This window comes from Thermobia domestica, chromosome 16 (assembly GCF_964235325.1).
Source record: "Thermobia domestica chromosome 16, izTheDome1.hap1.1, whole genome shotgun sequence".
Classification (NCBI taxonomy): domain Eukaryota; kingdom Metazoa; phylum Arthropoda; class Insecta; order Zygentoma; family Lepismatidae; genus Thermobia; species Thermobia domestica.
Genome location: NC_137469.1, coordinates 129,772,568 through 129,791,043, shown reverse-complemented (window position 1 = coordinate 129,791,043; position 18,476 = coordinate 129,772,568). Strand labels below are relative to the sequence as shown.

Here is an 18,476-nt window from a genome sequence, read left to right as displayed (position 1 = left end):
CCATTAATTAGTTAATTTGAAGTGCAACGTTCCGTTTCAGCACTGAGGCTACAGGGAATGCAGACCTCCAGAATGAAATGAGATCTGAACTACTTTAACGCGTTCAATGCTCTCCATATGCGTAAATCCTCGAGTTACATGCCTGCCTCTGTGGAGAAAATTTTGTCTCAATATCTTATGTAGAAGGAAATGATAATAGAAATGACTACCTTTGATGTTCCCCCTGCCTCATGATTTCGAATCCGGGTCTTACCTCGAAGTTCGTCTTTTTAAATATTACTATTGGATTTTTGTATGCAGAATCAACACAAGCTACTGTAGCCCTATATACTACTATTACTTACTATTAATACTAAAAAGAAACTACAAAATGAAATCCTGTTTATAGAATTTCATTTAACATTGCATTTATTTATTATTTTTATGTAAAACTTGCCATATTTTAGGTTTATTTTGTCCTGTAACCTGCAAGCTAAATTCTTTCTGGAGACATTCCCCCTCTTCTTGAGGATATCTAAAGTATTTTATATTAGTTCCTTTAGTTTTTACTGTAGTAATTACTACAGCCGTACACTGCACAGTTAGGCATTCTCGATATTTAACAGAACAAAGTAACAAAGAATTTCCACTTGTCACTTCCAGCCGCGCTTTCTCCCGTTGTCCCTTGCAACCCAGATGACGTCACAGCCACGACAGCGCTCCAGGAGACATGCGCATGCAACCACCTTGTAGTCTTTTCACCATGCTTCACATTTATGGCGCCTAAGTAATTGTTTGCAAATGTTCTGTTTCATGTCAGGTCCCAGCTTTCGCGGCACCCATTGTGAACAATCTTTCCGGTATCCCAAAGCTCTGATTATCACGTGCACTCGCTCAGGTAATATGTCTCACTTTATAGTAAGCTCTGTCTATGTGGTGTGCCGGTTCTCTCGTGTCAGTTCATCAACAAGATTGCGATGTGATTCGTTTGTGCGTGGCCTTCCTCTTCATTGTTTGTCAACCCCGGTAAGGTTCACTCTCTTACGGTATTCTATACGAGCACGAATAGACCAATGTCTTACAGTACTTATATACCTATCTTCCGTCTTCCCGTAGTCCTCTTGGGAAACAACCGTCACTCTCCAATTCATATCAATGGGAATAGACATTTTGCTACGAGAAAATCGATCGCTGTACCAATATAGTATTGTTATATGCCGCTGTGTTTCTTACTATAGGTCTTGGACCCCAAAGGTGACCAGTGTGACACTTGCAACATACCAACAGAAAAATGCCATTAATATAGTGCGATGTATTGAAAATCAAATATTTGTTTACTTCGCAGAAAACATACAAGGGATTACTATTTTTTTAAGCATGGACTTGTATCTTCATTCACTTACGTTTATAGTATTACAATCATTGACTAGTGCAAACACAGACGCAGTTAATTAACACATTGTAAAACATAATTTAAATGACGCTCAACCGTTGACTGCTCACAATTCGTAACTTCTGCCTGTTCCCGTGTTGTTTAATCGGGATTATCGTGAAAAAGTTATCAATGATCTTGGTCGAAGTCTGACGGTTGTCTTGACGGTGGAATTATAGTTAAATCAAATTGGTTTCCCCGGAAGCGAGAAAAACATTTCCTTGTCATGCTTCTTGTACAGAGGCTGTTCAGCTTACGTTTGGCCTATTTCATTCCTCCCCCCCGGGGGAGAATGGACTCACCCGACCTGGCTCGTGACGTCCTGCAGTGTTGTGCAGAGGTTTTCTGGGAATGGAGTTGTTTTTCCGCGCGAACGACAATAACGCACAAAACAGGACCATTGTTGTGAGTGTTGTGGTAAATTTGTTTCCAACTGTGTGGGTTTTCGCTCTGTGATCTAAGCCGGTTTTGGGAAGGCTATGTTGCGGCTCTTTATGATGCCCACTTTAGTGTCTCTGTCATTAGAAAACAATGCAAGAAGATTGGTTGCAACATCAGTTTAAGTGGAATAAAAATGTTATTAAAAAGTACAAGAGCAACGAAGCTCCACCATTTGGATTACCAACGAAGTTGCGTAGGAACCGGGAAAGCACCAAGGCCACCATGCAGAGGGAACTTCCCAAAATTGCAATGCAAGAAAATCCGCCAACACAAAGGTGTATGGCTAATCGTCTTGAAGTGTCTTTGGGGATTGTGAGCCGGACGTTATACCATCAACTCAAGCTGGAAAAAGTCATGAAAGTTCGCGGCCATCTTCTCACGGATGACATCCAAAAGGAACGAAAGTGTAACGCCCGGAAGCTGTACGAACTTTATCTGGCAAAACAAAGGTGGATGTACGTCTAACGCTCGATGAAGCATGGATTTACCTTTCCACTGCGGCAAACCGAGAACCACCATGTACCGAGAGAAAGGCGCCAAGAACTTCTGAAGGTGGGTTCGTGTCTGTAAAGAATCCTTCTCAAAAGGGTTCATGGTCGTTACTGCCTACTGTTACCGAGGTGGAGAAGATTCGTAGGGTGGCGAAGAACTGCAAAATAAATTCGCAGTATTTCCAGGAGAAGATCATGCGGCCGATCTACAAGCATGAGATTCCAACAATGTACGGAAATGATACCAATCTGGTGCGCATTCACATGGACAAAGCCTCATCACATACCTCACGATCGTCCCTCGCATTCTACAGGGAGATGGAAGGGGCAAGTGGTATACAGGTGATACCTTTCAATGAGGTACCTGTTAAATCTCCAGATGCAAATCCTAAGGACTATGGTAGATATGGATTGCTAAAGAGGGCTTTGGGAAAACGGCGTGTGACAACTGTGGAAGGACTTTGGAAAGCTGTGCAAAGGGAATGAGACAAGATTCCCCTCCCAGTTCTTCAGAGAAGCCTATTACAGAATAAATTACGCTGTCGGCCTATTGTTAGGAACCAAGGGAAACACGTTGAGCGCTTACGGACCTGGCGCCATGGATTCTTCTAAATTTTTAGGTAAGTAGAAATTGGCCAATTGTAGACTGAACATACTTTATAATGGCATTAGCTCTATACACAACACAAATTATTTTTACTGCTCCAGTTGCGTTTGATTCTCAGTTAAATTCGAAGAGCAAAATATTGCGAAAACATTCAATTTTGTCCACTTCATCTTCTTTAATTTGTTAATAATTTTCTGTATGTAAGTGCACTAATGTTGTCCTTATAGCACAAACTGGCACGTACGTGTCACTAACGAATTAACCTCTTTTGCTTTTACTGAAGCTTGTTTGCAAAAGTGGCTATTTTAGCATGATGTCAAAACACAATCACCACTGTAATATCGTAATAGCTTTCTGTACGTAGGAATCTAACGTTGCACTTGAAACAGTTACCAACACTAATATAACACTAATGATTTACTTCCGTGTCGTTTTCCGCAAAGCTTATTTGTAAAAGTAGCGATTTTGGCTTGAAGTTAAGCCACAATCACAACTTTAATTTCCCAATATCTTCCCGTAACTAACGTAGAAGCACTAACGTTGTTTCTGTACGCTAACGGCTGACATTACTTTGTTTTCCGCAAAGTTAATTTACAAAACTGGCGATTTTAGCTTGATATTAAGCCAGAATTAATTTGTTAATAAACTTTCTGTATGTAGGAGCACTAACTTTGCGCTACTAGCACTACCCAGCACTAACGATAGATATGTTTTTTGTTCTCGCTAAAGCTTATTTATAAAAGTGGTGATTTTGCTTGATGGTAAGCCAGAATCGCCAATTAATAACTTCTTGTGAGTATATACACTATCCAAGCACTAACATAGTACTAACGATTGGTATTAGTTTTATTACGATTTTCATATGTGGCGATTTTAACTTGATAAACCTGTGATTCATGCGTATTGGTAGCACATTATGTCTACTACCTTCTTACAAATTGGCATCTGGCATCACTGCTGTGCATATATTTTAATCACGCTAGATCTTAGTCATACGAACTAAATACACGATTTTGATTGGTTGAAGTTATCCGTTTCACGCCACGTAGCATACATATAGCGGAAAGTAAACGCCAGATGCTATCGGTCCACGTACTGAACATACTAGCGAGTGGGCTAGGAATGAAAATCGCTTTTGGTGTGAGTTCAAACCCGACCCCAGAAAAGTTTTATTTAAAAAAAAATCATTAGGCTTTTATCATTAAAATAAGATTAAAGTAACACTTATTCTCCATTGTACGTTGTATATAATGCATAAATTGTGTTTTTTCCACCATCTACCTAAAAATTTCTGATAGCCCTTATAAACAATGATGTTATAAACCAACAGGAGAGTAAGAATTGTGGTCCTTGCGAATCGAGGGGTTGTAGGGTTAGTTGGGAGATAGAGAGGGGGAGGTGCCAGAAACACCAGGAGGGGGAAGGACTTCGCACACACAACTTTATTGATTAAAAAGTGATTTACTTATGAAACATATCTGAGCGAGCGAATGGGATAGAAGCCCGCAGAGCTCGTTTTGTTCCACCTTGACTCCCATGATAATACGTGACACACAGGTGTGAAACTTCGATGTAAATCTAACATCACATGCGTCCTTGTGACACGACCCGCTCGGCAGAGTAATGCTCCCGGAAGTACGTTTTTTGCGCGCTACTCTAGCCAGCTGTTTTACGCGCCATCCTAGCCAGTTGTTTTAAGTTGGTCACAAAATTTATATCATGGAGTACAAGGGGAATAAAACGAGCCCTGCGGGGCTTCTAACCCGTTGCTACTACTACTACTACTTATCTGCACAAAAGTAAGTAAATCACTTTTTTGAGTATTATTTTCATATTATTTTAATTTAAAAGTGTTATAAAAATGTAAAAAAAAAATAATAAAAACTTTCCTCGGGCCGGGTTTGAACTCACGCCAAAAGAGATTGTCGTTAATAGCATATAGCACTAGCCCACTCGACCATGAAACCGACAAGAACAATAGTTTGATTTCTGCTATTTGAATGCAACGTGGCAAGAAATGGATAAAGGCTTCCAATCAGAACTGTGTTTTTCGTTCCTACTTCCGGGAACATTACTCTCCTGAGCTAGTCCTCTTGTGACCAGCTTAAACAGTCGGCTAGGGAAGCACGTGAAAAAATAATATGCCACTGGTGCTTGCAGAATTACAACACACTGTGAATTTACTAACTCAAAACAATAAACCAAGCAATAACAGTGGAATAAAATATTAAGAATCCTTGGCAACGCATTGTTGTTTACACAAACATATACTACGAGCTTGATGTAGCGATATATATATTGGCCTAATATACAGTAAATATGCATATGCTTTATTTAACATTTCAGTTGGAGTTACTTTCGCATTGTTGGAGATTCTTGGCCGAGGATATAAAAGAGGCTTTTTCTGTGATGATGACTCAATTCGATATCCGTATGAGGGATACACCATATCAACTCTCACTGCTGCATTGGTCGGCGTTTTGGTTTCGTTTGCTACGGTAAGAAAGAAGAGGTATGGACGAATAGTATTAAATTCATAGTGTACTGTTTTGTTAGTTTTTATTATTTAACAAATATTTTTTTTCTTGTATAATTTTCTAGTTGATATGATTATCAGAGTTAACCCTCGCACTACCAACAGGGGAGTACTTTTTGCCCATCACAGTATGTTTTTTGTAATTATTATTCTTTAAAATTGTAAAACAAATGTTATTGTTCAACATGTATAGCTAAAGGGTATATCTTACATCGTGCAAATTGAACGATTGTGTGCCTCATAAATATGGTATTTTAAGTTTGAGGGTACAAATTACCCCCCATTCCGTTGGTAGGAGATGTGACTGACATTTAAATGTTTAACTCCTAGTTGACAATATAATAAATAGTCTTATTCGTGAACCGTTCACTTCAGTGACTAGATTTTTGTGAGAGTTTCTAATTTATTTCTTTAGCGAGATATATTTAATCTTAACATGTGAGTACAAAATGGCACCCACCTCCTTGGTAGTTCGCGTTACAAAAATACCTACGTAGTGAGAGGGTTAAGTTTTATTTATGTAGGTGAGTTTGCTTCCGGGCAAGACGCAGTGTTTAAGTCACTGTTAATGTTTTTTTTTCTTTTTTTTACCACAAGGCGACAATAATAATTGAAATATTCTTATTGTTTCATCTTAATGTTTTATATTTGTTCACAGTTAACTACTTGCAATCATATCAGGTAAACTACTAACACTTTGTTTTTTGGTAATCGATATAAACATGGAAAGCTGTGGCGGATCCTTTACCTTTCCCTCTTGCAATAATAATAATAATAATAATAATAATAATAATAATAATAATAATAATAATAATAATAATAATAAAGGACAATATGCATACTATTTTTATGTTGCAGAGGACGCTAAATATTGCAAATTACTTAAAACACCCCTGGTTACTATACAACAAATCCGATATTTTAACCCTAGGAAGATACCGTTCGTTTTATGAAGCATTAAAGTCTCTTCGTAAATCTTACGAATACGTACCAATCTCGTAATTGGTAAATACGAGAAAATAACTGTACCGTACATATTTTTCACTGAATATTCATCCAGGGTTAAAAGCATGCATACGTAAAACCTTGTATATGTATTTACTAGGTTCTATTTGTATATTTGCATTTCTTATTGGAGGAATTAATACAAATATATCTCTTACTTGTGTTTTCTCATGTTCCTGATGTTAACTGCATGTTTATTTTATTTTTTTCTTTTTATTGTGTGTTTCAGTATTTATAAAGCTTGTAATTATGTAAGCCTATTGTAAATGGGAATATTCTTTTCCTGTAATAGGTGTCCAATAAATAAATAAATAAATAAATAAATAATTTCTGGATGATTCTTCAATAAAGAATGTGTACATTTATATTCTTGTATTTACTAATCTCTTTACAAATATAATATGATGTGTACATCTAGAACTTTCTACAATTCGTAAGGAGTTTTGCTTAACAGAACTCCTTGTCTGTCCGGCTATCCGTCTCTACGGTTGGACGACAGAAAATCTCAAGAGCTATTTGATGAATCACCATGAAGTTTGATCAAGATGTAGAGGAGCTACAGTTAGAAATCAAGTACGTTGATAGAAGCGAAATTTAAACCGAAAATGGCAGGAGTCCACCATTCGTGGTTTCAACATTAATCACATGGGCCGGACTGACTACTAATTGGCGGGAATGCGGCGTAGGATCGTCACTGCGTACGATCGAAAAATTCAGCTCAAAACCTGTTTCGATCCTACGCAGTGTTGATTCTACGCAGTTTCGATCCTACGCAGTTTTGGTCCTATGCAGTTGCCCTGAAATAATTTAAGTTTTAATCATGCGCTCAAAAAATATATTTTTTCTCTCTCTCTCTTTAAGTTGTTTAACCTGTGCAGCTATAAATTAGGGTTATATTCATGGACTCCACACGACCTAAACTGCGTACGATCGAAACTGCGTAGAATCCAAACTGCGTAGGATCCACACTGCAGGTAGGATGGACAAGTTACAGGCGTATGGATTGAGAATCAATTATGATTTGTAATGATGACTTTGTCAGAAGTGTAATACTAACTTTGAAACAGCTTCAACGGAATATAATGTAAAATAGTTATGTAATATGAAGAATTTAAAGTAATGAAGAATATGATTTATGATGAATATTGAAGGATAATAATAATAATAATGTTTAACGAATATTTCGATTGTAAAGATATTATTTCGTAGAGATGCAAAAAAACCCGGCTTTTTTGAATCGATGTTTTTTTTTCACAGAAAAAGCCGGCTTTTTGGGGGAAAAAACGAGAATTTTGGAAATTTTGGCTTTTTCATTTTTATGATTTTCCTATGTAAATAGCTTTCTTATAGTATAGTCTATACTTAGATAAGAATTCCATGACCTAAATGTCATATTTCGCTCTACAATTCACCGTCAAGATGAATGGAGCACATGTTTTACGAATTAAAGCTAACATGAAGAATGTAGTATTTGAGGCAATTTTAGAGGCTATTTAACTTTATTTTAACTTTTGAGTTATCGATTTTTTTCTTCTCGATATCATTTCAGTTTGTCGTCTGTTTCATTTCTAAGAGCTTAGTACTCTAGCTTCTAACGCAGAAGTTAAACTTACGTTTTTCTATATATCCGTCAAAGCGTACGTTTTTCAATATATCCGTCTAACCGTACTTCCACATTTCTGTTATACTGTAGCTGTGCAACGATTTAGCAATAATTTTCCGGATACAACCTTGAATACTAATTTATACAAATAATCAGTAGCGGATTTAGAAACGTACTTTGGGACGGGTTTCTCTGATTGTTTCATTTTCTAAAATCTCCTAATTTTATTTGGGAGTAGCTTGAAGTTTATGAGTACAGGCATAACTAATACTGTATTTCGTTTCGTTTATATATTTAGCAATAATCTTCCGGATACAACCTTGAAGATCATTTTATACTGAGAATCAGTGGCGGATTTAGAAAAGTATTTTGGGAGGGTTTTTTTCTTACTAATGTTTAGTTTTTCTAAACATTCGTAATTTTTATTTGACGGCAGCTTAAAGCTTATGAGTAAAGGCATAACTAATAGATATTTCGTTTGTTTTAGACATTCCGTAATTTTGGGGAACAGGCTTCAGTCCGAAAGACCGCCCCCCTAACCCTCGCAAAACCGTCACTGCTGGTAATTAGTAATAATAACGATTTAAAAACAATAAGAAATGAAGTCAGCCAACTCACAGTACACGCACTATTTCTACTTCATAGATGGAATGAAGAAAAGTTTTGTCAGAATGGTCGAATGCTGAGTTGAATTCCGGACTTCTCGATAGAAGCGCAAAAGCTCCAGTCAATCATGTTTGTTGTGCAGTTGTATTTATCTTAACTTAAATATATTCCGTAGTCCTTTTTTGTGTGTGTGTGTTGGTGGGGTGGGGAGAGTTCCATAATGATATGAAGGGTGTGAGCCAAGAACATGGTAACTAACAAATTTTCAATTGCTGAGTTACGCAGCATCAGATAGGCAGCAACGCATACCGCTTCGTTTAATCCCTCATGTATAGACTTATGTGAAAAATCAGCTTTCCGACTTTCAAAATGGATTGTGCAGCAGAAAATTTCTAATTTCTTAAAATAGTAAAATTATGGGTTACCATGTTCTTATCTCACACCCTTCATGTTCAATCCCTCTTGTTAAAAATACAGAAAACTTGAGGACTGAATAAACCGTGATGGTGCTTATATAAAACTGTAGAATTTCAAGAATATACAAAACCAAAAGCTCTAGGTGTGCAGCCTTTAAGTGTATCATATAAATCTAAGTATTTCTCTTATGTTTTATTTTAATTTTATTTTGTTCCAAAAAGAGGGTATGGAATATTTTGAAGTAAAAATACTACATAGAATTTTGCTACTTATTTGAGTATTTTTTTTAAAAGAAGTATTTACTTTTAGGGTTGGCTGGTTTACACCAGCTATTTTTCTTCCTTTTTTTTAATAAACAACTGGTTTAAACCGAAAAAAAATAAAAGGTACGAAAAATGCGAATCGTGTGAACTTCATGGTGACGTTTCCATACATCAAACCATCTGCATTAGTTTTATTTCCTTTTCACCTTTTAATCAAGGTATCCCATGTTCAATTCTCGGTCGAACCACAACCCTTCTTTCATGCGTAAACAAAGTAGCGGTTCGGATGTCACTTTAAGCGAAAGTCTTCTCCTTGATAACCTCGGTATTACGTAAGGATGTTAAGCCTGAACATACGAAACGAAACTAAATTGTATATTTCTGCATGCCTGAATGCCTGTTGTTTTATAAAGAAGCCAAGGTTGCTTAAATATACTGATATAAATTGACAAAATTTATCGATTGCCTACGTAGCTTCCAACATTAGCTTATATTGTACTTTCAATGATATGTACGCACTAAATTTGTAATTTAATACCTCAGTTTTAGCGTACTGATTATGATACGTTGACCATTAAATTTTACATGGAAAGCAATAACAGGATTTTTTCCGTTATTGTTTTACATTTAGAGTAATGACGGGATTTTCCCGATGGCTAGGGCGGGAGTTTCTCAATTTAAGAAATTTAGTGACCGGACTTCTTTAAGCTTATGTGACCTCTTCCAGCATAACCCCGTTGTTGCATAATAACACCAAGGCGAAATAAACTTATTTCTGTCAATATGTAATATAAATACATAAAGCAAAATATCTAAATCAAAAAACCTGGTTTAAGACAAAAAAAAATAGTTTAAACGAATTTTTGGCATTTTCAAAAACAACCCTGCTTACTTTTGTATGTAGGAGGTTAAAAAAATTCTTATTATATGCATTGGTTAATCCTTTGGAATTCACAATGTAAATATGTTGAGAAGTAAAATTGTTTGAAATATCTTTTCGAAATTCATGGTTTATTTTCGAGGTTTTATATTATTATCGGCATCAACCACTAATTAAATGACTTTTTGTGTTGTAGAGAAGCGAAACAAAATCTGGTTTATCAATTTAAAGCAGAATTTTCAAAAAAGCCCAAAATTTCCCAAGCAAAAAAGCGAAGCAGAAAAAACCGAGTTTTTCCCAAAAAGCTGTTTTTTTTCCGAGCCCTTGCATCTCTATTATTTCGTAAAGGCTGTCAGAAAGTTAGAGAAACAAAAGTCAGATAAAGATTCATATGCTGTTCTGTGTGTACTTGTCTGCGTAATATGAATGAAAATTTATATGATTTTATGTACAGCTTAACGACGTAATTACCAGTTATTCATATGTATGTCAACAACGTTACAACATTGTACTTCGCTTTGGGAGTTTCTCATTTGTACACTGAACCTCAAATCGATTTATAATTGGAACACGTACCCGTGGGAGTAGGAGCATTTTAAAAGAACATAGTTTCTAATGTATTGAAATTTCATTCAAGGGTACTTCCTCCATCCTGGAAAGAGTCCCGCATCATCATGGTTCCAAAGCCTGGAAAACCAAGATCCGAGCCAACCAGCTACAGGCTGATCTATCCCCTCATACACCTGAGTGTAATTGTAGAACGCGTCCTCCAGAGCCAGTTTGTAAGACACCTGAAAGAAAATATCATTCCCGCGCGTCAACATGGCTTTAGATAAAACCACAGCACTACCCTCCATATGCTTAGAGTTGTGGAGCCAAAGTAATCAAATACCAATTTAACACTGAAGAACACATGTTGGAGGTTTCCCTGAATATTGAAAAGGCCTTTGATAAGGTTTGGCACAGTAGACTCATACACAAACTAGTGGAAGCCAATTTTCCTTTTCAACAGACCAAGCTCATCCTATCATTCCTAAAGAATAAATAAAAACAGGCATGTTGCTGGGCTACCACCATACTCTAGGATCCCATCTAACGGATGTCACTAAAAGAGCGAAATGGCGCTTCAGAATCTTCCTTCCATCCTACTAATTTCCTCATTTACTTATACTAGCAAATATATGTATATTGGCCTAATTTTTGTTCGCCTTGTTATGATACTCTTGGCTGTGATAACTACGATGGTTACCATTTTACTATTTTATTATTCGGTTGTATCTAAAAAATCTGGTGGGAAAGAGCCATAATATATCTCCAATTAAGTGGTTTACTTTCGACGATATTTCAGTGGTACCAACACAATACTTCCATCTGCAAGCCCAGATCACGATGGTGATAACGTTGGTTTGTTCAGACGCTACTACACAGGAAACAGCAGCATTACCGAATGTGTTGGATATAAACTGTTTAACATTCTGTGTTGTCCACTATAATTATCGAAATTGTATGAGGAATAAAAGTGAATTTTAAGTGTTTAGAGAACTGAAACAGAAACTCATTCATCCATTACTATGTCTATCCACGAGAAAATTAATTTCAACCTGATTTGCTCTTTAACTGTACCTTGCGTTATCTCATAAACCTTCAAATCCATTCAATCACAGGACATTATCTTCTGACAATTCAACCTCAAAATTGGCCCTTAAACCTTAAGTATTCCCAGTGATAGTTAATACTGAGCCTTATGATATTGATTACCTGTGCTCCCATCCAAAATTAGAACTTCAGGAATGCTCCTGTATCCTAAAGATAAAGAGCAATTGACAAAGTGGTACTACTATAATCTTTATTTCTTTCCAGATCATTTTGACTGAAGTGATTAGAGAAAAAACTTACAAGTGTTTATATAAATCCACAACTGACAAGAAACGCCACTATTATGGTTGCCTTCTGCGAATCTTTAGTACGGTGAGAGCTTTCGCTTTTGGAGTCCTATGTTGTCAGATTGCAGTGGATATTGCCAAGTGCACAGTCGGCAGGCTGAGACCAAACTTTTGGGGAATGTGTCAACCAGAAGAAAACATATGTAATGGCATAAATAGTCACAAATACATCACTCGCGACGTTTGTCAAGGAACGAATGAAAAATTGTTAAAAGAGATGAGGTAAGTTTTTCTTATTAATTGTCCTGTACAAACATCTATTCATGTACATGTAGAAATAGATTCTAACTGACACAGAGATTGGACAACATAATGTGAACATCTCGTAAGAGAAAAAATTGTTATACTTAATGGCGTGGAGGTAAGTGTGATAAAAAAAATCTGGATTATATTTAGTGCTCTGCTTGATCACTTCTCACGCAAAACCTGTTCCAACTTCCGGAGAGATTACGTAGTGAAAAGTGGGATCTCACGTTGTTTTCCACAGTCCCAATTATGTTTAAATTTTGGTTGTTGAACTCAGAAGAGATTCTCTTTTCCCTTTGGTGGTTGGTCATTCTTACCGTTAGATATGTAACTTGAAGCCATGCAACTATGGTAAGTTCCATCATCTGTACGAAATAGGGCCGGATTAAGGGAAGCTTACGGGGACTATAGCACCGGGCCTCCGGGTGGACAGGCGTCTCTACTCTGATCAAAATCTCAACTGGCTATCTAAAAAGAACCATGAAGATACAATCATCATAAGATAAAATATGACCAACAATATGAAGCATATGTCCTTAATTTTCCTACTGTACTTTCACAGAAATGTATTAGATGAAGTCAGCAGGGACCACATATTTCTTCTAGCCCCGGGCCACCCGATGGGTTAATCCAGCCCGGGTACGAAACAATGTCTACACTATTCGATGGAATGTCCCGCCAAAATAATGAACTCATAGCCTTTCTAGTGATTGTTCCATACATGGTAAGAACGGGATCTCCCGAATACAGTGCACATGGCAGAACAGCCCTATGCTCAAAAGCAAACAGACTAGATTATAGACTTCTGATTGTATTCGCCAAATGTACATCCATCGGTTTATAGATTAGATTGGAGTTAAACCTTCTCTGTAGTACCAAGACTATATGGGACATGAACTAGCAGCTTAACGTGGGTTCTGAATTACTTGTACTCCCACCGGGAACTGACTTACTTCTCTGCGCCAAAAACGAGTTGAGTACGCTAACAATTTAGCTACAAGAGAGTTTTGCAATCTATTCTGTGGAGGAACATAGACATCCAAAAAGCCAGCTTTTTATTTTGAATGAAGGTTTTTCCACATAAAAAGCAGTGTTTTGGAGGAAAAAAGGGAAAATTTCGCTTTTTCTGACTTGATATGACTTTTCAGTGCCACTTACGTTTTCCCGTAGTGGATTCTACAATGAAGAAATGTAGTTGCAATATCCAGTACTTTTAGTTCTAGATTCAGTCCGAGGCTGTCTGGTTTAATTGGTTAAAGAGGTATTGCAATTATTTTCAGGCAGTGTGCGTTATGCAATCACCATATTACAATAGTAGTTTTGGTTATCTAACTGCCTTATCAAACTCCTAAAAGTTATATGCCTTGTTATACACGTTTTACTGGTTGCCTAAATGTAAACTAGCAGACAAGTAAAAGGAACCATAAACCAAGTAACAAATACAACACTTTTCTTTCTTTCTATATATACATATATATACACGAAGTATGATGAAAAGTACGGTGAATGATTTTTTAAGCAGCAACTGCTGACGTCTCAACCGCTGCTCACGTCTAAAAATTATGATTTCACGAGTAGGTTCTAACATAATAATTGTGAATATATCCTTCGTAGTTTTCTGAATCAATCTCTTCTGAGCATATAGTTATGTTTCTGTATCATGCATGTAACTAAAATGCTTAAATAACTTAAAATAAATTTACTTTCTAGGTTATCTTTTCCCTCTGGTCATGCTTCCTTCAGCTTCTTCTGTTTTACATTTATCACGGTAAGTTTTTTTTGTTTTTTTTGTTACTATGATACTATAGAATTACATTAACCTAGAACTTTTATGCACTCAAGAATAACATGCTTTCAATTCAAAACATGCTCGAACCCATGCAATGAGTATATTTCCCCTCTTCTCTCTACATGCCACCCATAATGAGAGCTGACAAGTATATTCATAAAGGCTGTTCTGTTTCAATTAAGCATGTATTAACTTTTTACGTGTATTTGAGCTACGTGTAGGCTATTTATACTTATTATACTTATGGAATTCGTTCCAATTTCTGAGAACCTTCATACGAAACTGATCAAGAGGAAAAGACTGTTTTCTAAGCATTAATACTGATGTGATCTCCAAGAGCCTATCTCTTAAACATTAAATTACACGAATTTGCTTCTAACCAAAGAAACTGAGTCTAAACTAGAAACAATTTTCTTTTCATTCTTTTACACACACACACAGCGACATATAGTTGAACATAGTGCCTGAAAATATTATACGAAGAGAGAGAGAGAGAGAGAGAGAGATTGCGAGTTGCGCACGATGACTGAAATTGTAATGCGAAATCTTCTAGAGCAGGGCTCTCCAAATGGCGACCCGCAAAGTTTTCGTGATTTATGATTTTATTTGATATTAAATTTTGCTGATAATGTTGTTGAGTTAAATTTAACGTTCCTTTCAGCAGCGAGACTATATGAGACGTGGACCTACTGATTAATGTGGAATTTAAACCACATGAGCTCCCGTCCGGAATAGAACCCGGGTCTCCCAAGCCAAAGGCGGATACGCTCACCGCTTCGCCATGAAGGAGCTTTTTACTGATAATGTCGATATTTTTGTTTACTGTTGTCTTTCCGTAAAACGATTTTCAGGAACATGTTAGCTGTTCATTCTTCTTCTTCAAATTACTATTACTAACTTAGTCAGGCAAAACTGCGTTGACTACAAAACCAGGACGATGGAACAGAACAAAATTTGTTTTATATCAGGCGAAAAATTTCTAAAACTTTTAGAACAAAGATGCGTGATTTTTTGAAAGTTAAAATTATCGAACTTGAAGATGGTAATAGAAATAAAAAACGTATACGGGTATCAACGAATCTAACAAAGGTTACCAACCTCGCGATTATATATTAAAGAAACTGGACGGAACAATTTTAACTGATACAAATAACACTTTGAATGAATGGGAAGCTCGACATTCAGCCAAAATTAATCTTCATGAAGAAAGTGAAAAATATATACACAACAGAACTATATTTTCTACAACTTAACCGGGCAGAATTGAAAATTACTATATAGAAATTAAAGAAACAGAAATGTCCAGATGTAGACCAAATTCCTGCTCAGTCAAGTTTAGCTGGAGAGAAAAAATTGGCAAACGAAGTTCTGGTACACAAATTAATTATCTAGGGCCGGCGACAGCAGTTTTGCCGCCCTGGGCGGTACTTTCAAATGCCGCCTCTTTAATCCGCAAACCTTATTTTGACAGAGAAAGGTCAGGTATTAAGAAAAAGTAAGATACCATATTTAAAAATATGTATGAAAAGGAAAAGTAAACAAAAAATTGAACTACCTCTCTCGAATGCTTACGTAATACAGTATTTAAACGACTCCATACATGACACAATATTCAGTATGATCGATTTCGCTGTACGTGATATACAGCAGGGTATACAGAAAATTAAAAACAATATATATGCTTTAGTCCGACTAAGAATTTTAATTGTTAAGCTTAGTTTATATCAAAAGGTGTTTCCAATAATGTGGAGCATGAAGATAATATAGTGAATCAGATATTATGGCAAAAGTAAGTGATTAGCCTAAGCCTTATAGCGTACTAAAATACAATAGAAATACACAAAATTTACATACTTTACTTGAAAAAACTTTTCTTGCTTTGATATGAGCAAATTCCTTTATCACATTCGCGTAGTCCAATGTTTCAGCCAATTCGTGTTCCATTGATATCATCACTAGACCACCTAAGCGTGTTTCAGATATGGAAGAACGTAGACAGTTTTTAATAAGCTTAGAGTAAGTTTCGAAAAACTTCTTTCTCTACTTGCCACTGTTACTGATAAGGTAAACAAAATCATAACTGTAACACTGACATTGGGGGCAAAGTCATATTTCTTAATTAATTTTAGTCTCTTTTGTTGAACTTTTAGGCTTAAATTATAGCCAATAATAGTTTCAGTTCGTCTTTCGATTCTTCGCGTATTAAAACACAGGCACTTTTCAGACAAAAGTTCAGGAGGCATATCTTTCAGATTACTTATATCGTAAATAAAATCGAAATACTCGCTGTGATGTTTAAGTTGCTCAAACCTTTCTCTTAAAGCTAACACAATGATGTCTAGAAGTTGGTAATAAAAATCGATCTTGTATTTTGTTTTGCGGATCTTCAATAGCTTCATCCTCTGCCTCGTACTGAAACTGTCTCTTCTTCGTTCGACTTCGAGCATGTACTGTATTACCTATCCGTGGATCATCCATATCTAATACTGATGCCAAATCCATCGCATCAATTAAGTAAGATTGAAACTTTGCATAATTTCTGCTCCTCTCAAAGTATTTAGATATATTTTGAAGAAACCCGACTGCAACCGAAACATGAGAATCAATGCCTTGGAGACTTTTGCTTACTATGTTTATGTGGAGTGAAAAGTCATACCAGATAACGAGTGAGCAAAGAAAGTAAAGCCACGCAGCTGGTTTGCTGCATAGAGAATCGCAGGCGACTATTCTGTCTGTTGTATTGTCATTACTTATTTGAAGTAAGGCATGATAAACCTCTCCTATTTGATATCTAAGTGGAGTTAAAGCATCAATTCTGTTCTCCCACCGTGTGGTGCTGAATAGTTTTAAAGTGAGGCTGCTAATATGTTCCTTTAATATGGCCCAACGTTGAACTGACACAGAAAAGAAGTCGTAAACTTTTTTTAACTATACAAAAAATGAAACGGTGGACTGAGGTGTTCTGGTTGCATCATTAACGACAAAGTTTAGTAAAGGAACATAAAAGGCTTGGGAATTTATTTCTAATATTCTCTTCTGAATACCTGAATGTTTGCTTTTCATATTGGAATCATTGTCATATCTTTGACCCTTCTTGTCTTCGATAGGAAGTTCATTTCCTTTAGCTGTTTAATTATTACTTCTGTCAGTCCTAGACCAGTAGTGTCTGTTACTAGTACGAAATCAAGAAAGTGTTCGGAAATTTTTACAAAGCATTCTTCATTACTGTATGTAATTTGTACAAAACGGTTATTGTCATTTGCTCTGTGCCAGAAATATCTGGTGTACAGTTTAGTATTATACTAAAATATGTTGGAGCTCTCAACAAAGACAGTATTTTACTTTCAATTTACTCACTAAGAATTGAAATAATTTCATTTTGAACATCTTTTCCTTGGTAAAGGTGGTATTTATTTTGTCCTCCCATGGTTCTTTTAATGTGTTCGGCCATGACGCTGTCAAACTTATATTGCTTAAATATAAAAACAATTATATATAACGTATTCTCTAAAAATATATATTGTTGATAAGATATGAAGAATTTGTAAATTGGTTAAAAACTCGCTGCTAGAACCTAAATGTCTCTAGGTGTTGTAGGCTAGAACCGCCTGTCTCAAGTGGGATTGTACCTTTTGCATACTTGGAGTGGAGCGTTAGAATATTGCTGAATAGAAAAAATATAAAAGACGCTTGATAATCTTAGCCGCCCTAGTTGAAAATCTTATGTACGCCGCTGCAAGGGAAATCTTGAACGAGATACCTGTGTCTAGTAGTTTGATCATAGAAAATGAGGGGGAATGCTTTGAATTTCCTGAGTGAGTATTTTCGTGAATGTGAGTGAATTAAGTTTAATTATATTCTCAGGTGAAAAAAAAATTATTTTTTCATATGGGTCTATTACGAACTATTATATTGTCATACTATTCTTTTCTTTTCCAAATTTTGCCACCCACTAGACGTGCCGCCCTGGGCGGTGGCACGGCTCGACACCCCCCCCTCGCGCCGGCCCTGAATTATCCTCATCCGGAACAAGAAGGAATTACCAGAAAAGTATATAGAGAGAGTAATCGTCCCAGTTCAGAAGCAAGAATACAAAATTGATTGTAATAACTATATAGGTATTTCTCTCTTCTGAATATCTTATAAAATCCTCTCAAATACTATGTTAGCAAGCTTGACCCCATATGCAGATAAAATTATTGGAAATCATCAGCACGGATTTAGGTGAAGTCAGTCAA

At 36.3% G+C, this 18,476-nt stretch overlaps 1 protein-coding gene across 1 annotated transcript in view; it reads left to right on the top strand.

The window, feature by feature from the left end:
- LOC145673413 (putative phosphatidate phosphatase) overlaps window positions 1–18,476 on the top strand; it is a 62,446-nt gene that overhangs the window by 19,896 nt on the left and 24,074 nt on the right. Inside the window, exons 2-4 of the mRNA XM_081743099.1 lie at window positions 5,297–5,448; window positions 12,121–12,425; window positions 14,160–14,217. Coding sequence (XP_081599225.1) covers window positions 5,297–5,448; window positions 12,121–12,425; window positions 14,160–14,217 — 515 coding nt within the window. The remainder of the gene's footprint in view (window positions 1–5,296; window positions 5,449–12,120; window positions 12,426–14,159; window positions 14,218–18,476) is intronic.